The following is a 2136-nucleotide window of genomic DNA, read 5'->3' as shown; positions in this document are numbered from 1 at the left end:
GGAAAGGAAAGCATAGATTGAGTTGTAGAAATTAAACAGATAACAATAACCAATTAGCAATTTATCATTATTGGACCAGGAGATGTTGATAAAGAAAACAAAGGAGTGATACCCAAACTAAAGCAACAACACATATCAGAATCATCAATTAAACAATGGAGTACCAGATCAAAAACTTATTCTTCTTCTTTTCGAAATTTATCCTACATGAAAAGAACCAAAAATAAATAGATCTGAGGCTGGAGAGATAAAGGAGGGTTAACTTATTATTATAGGGAAATTGTAATCTAACCCTTATGAATGATCTTTTTGACAAAAATGACCCATTTTATTTATAATGTAACCACATTTTTTTAGAACACATTGTTCCGGAGATGTCTCCGGAATTCCGGTGTATGATTCCGGACAATGGTTCCAGAAAATGTTTTTTTTTGCATGTAACATATGGTTTTTCTTTTAGTTTAAATTTTAGTTTTATATAATGTATAAGTTTTGCTTTTATAAAATGTATAACTTTTGGTTTTATAAAATATAAAATGCAATTAAATCAACAGCAACTAATAAATACATAAAATAACACAAAAACTCGATGTTCAAATACAAATACGATGTTCAAACTATCTTTATCCTTATACCCCAAAAAGAATCTGCTTATACCCCAAAAAAAATCTGCTAGTCTTTTCCGATAACCTATAGCCCTTGGAACGATTTTAACCTGTATAGAAATTGATTTACCAATGATCAACGCCTCCACGAACCAATACAAAAACACGCCATAATCCTCTCTGCTACTAATATGTTGTGGCACGTCTTGGTCTTTTTCGAGGGTGATCTTGAAGCTTTCAAGTGGGAGTGAGTCAATTGTTTCGGTACCCCCAGTAGTTGACTTCAACTAGTAGTTTGTGGATTGGGCTCTCATACTATAAAATAATCCTCAATTTCCGAACAGTAGCCGCCCTTCCAATGACTATCGTATATAGTCATTCTGAATGTCTTAAAATCCAAATCACCCAAAAACCAATGAGTATATGGTAAGATTTACCAGTACAACAACCATGCCTGCAACCTTTATGTCCAGGATTATATGAACCCTTACCAGGCTTAACACCTTCGTCATGCCTTCCAATTCTACTGCCTATGATGTGTTCTCCATGTCCACTGGCCTTATACTCACCTACAACATTAAGTGTTAATTAACTTGCAAGATTAATACGCTTTTTTAAAATAAAACAAGTAAGAGAGAAAATTTATTTACTGTCAGTGTTTTCGGCCAACACCGTAGCTACAGCCACTTCAGAGGTAATGAGAAGGACAACAGCAAAAGCAAGAGTAAGAAGAAGGAAAGCTCTTGGAGCCATTTTCACTTGTTTCTACAAAATGAAATATATGGAAGAGAGGTGTGGAAATTAGTGTGTTACATGTCTCTATTTATAGAAGGTTTTATGAATGAAAAAACTATTGCTATGTCCTACTCCGTTGAGTGGTTGGGTTGTTAGGATTGGGGCTAAGATTAAGATAATAACTTGTTTTTTTTTCTGCATGTGCTTGAATTTTATCACAAAAAAAAAAGCAATATATTAAAAAGAATCTAAGGAGCAGCTAGAGGTACATGAATTACACGTAAACCCAATTAGGGTCCATACTCCATACACTAATCAAACCAATTAAATGCATCAGCTTTACAAGCATGATTCTTAATCCAAAAAAATAACGAAATTACACCTCATTAGCAAAATCCTTGCTGCTTTTAAATCTGTTGTTGAATTTTATCTTTGGTTTATTTTGTACTGGAAAATTATTACAACTAAAAAAAGCTGCCGACGAAACAAGGAAGAATAATACATAAATATCGAGATAGACTTATTATAGGTGATGACCGAATCCATAAAAAAAATAAATAACTAACAACTTAATGTGATAAAAGGTTTAAAGGTTACACTATAAACTATAAGATTTAATAACTTTCAACACAAAAACGTGAATAGGATCTATTTTCCATATATATATATATATATATATATATATATATATATATATATATATATATATATATATATATATATATATATATATATATATATATATATATATATATATATATATATATATATATATAAAATTACAAATAGATATACA

General features: G+C 30.8%; 1 protein-coding gene across 1 annotated transcript; it reads right to left on the bottom strand.

Moving 5' to 3' along the window:
- Positions 1-530: 530 nt before the first annotated feature.
- Positions 531-1393, bottom strand: LOC122195058 (glycine-rich protein-like). The gene is made up of 2 exons (XM_042896527.2): positions 1256-1393; positions 531-1174 (listed from the first exon to the last, which is right to left on the bottom strand). Exons 1-2 carry the CDS (start codon positions 1356-1358, stop codon positions 981-983), a joined length of 297 nt encoding a protein of 98 aa, XP_042752461.1. The 5' UTR covers positions 1359-1393; the 3' UTR covers positions 531-980.
- Between the last annotated feature and the right edge of the window lie 743 nt (positions 1394-2136).

The sequence above is a fragment of the Lactuca sativa genome, chromosome 7 (assembly GCF_002870075.4).
Source record: "Lactuca sativa cultivar Salinas chromosome 7, Lsat_Salinas_v11, whole genome shotgun sequence".
Lineage (NCBI taxonomy): Eukaryota > Viridiplantae > Streptophyta > Magnoliopsida > Asterales > Asteraceae > Lactuca > Lactuca sativa.
This window is presented reverse-complemented; position numbering and strand designations above follow the sequence as displayed.

Coding starts and splice junctions, on each gene's coding strand:
- LOC122195058 (XM_042896527.2), bottom strand. CDS start 1,358: ATGGCTCCAAGAGCTTTCCTTCTTCTTACTCTTGCTTTTGCTGTTGTC. Junction 1,175..1,255: donor GTTGGCCGAAAACACTGACA/GTAAATAAATTT, acceptor TTAATGTTGTAG/GTGAGTATAAGGCCAGTGGA.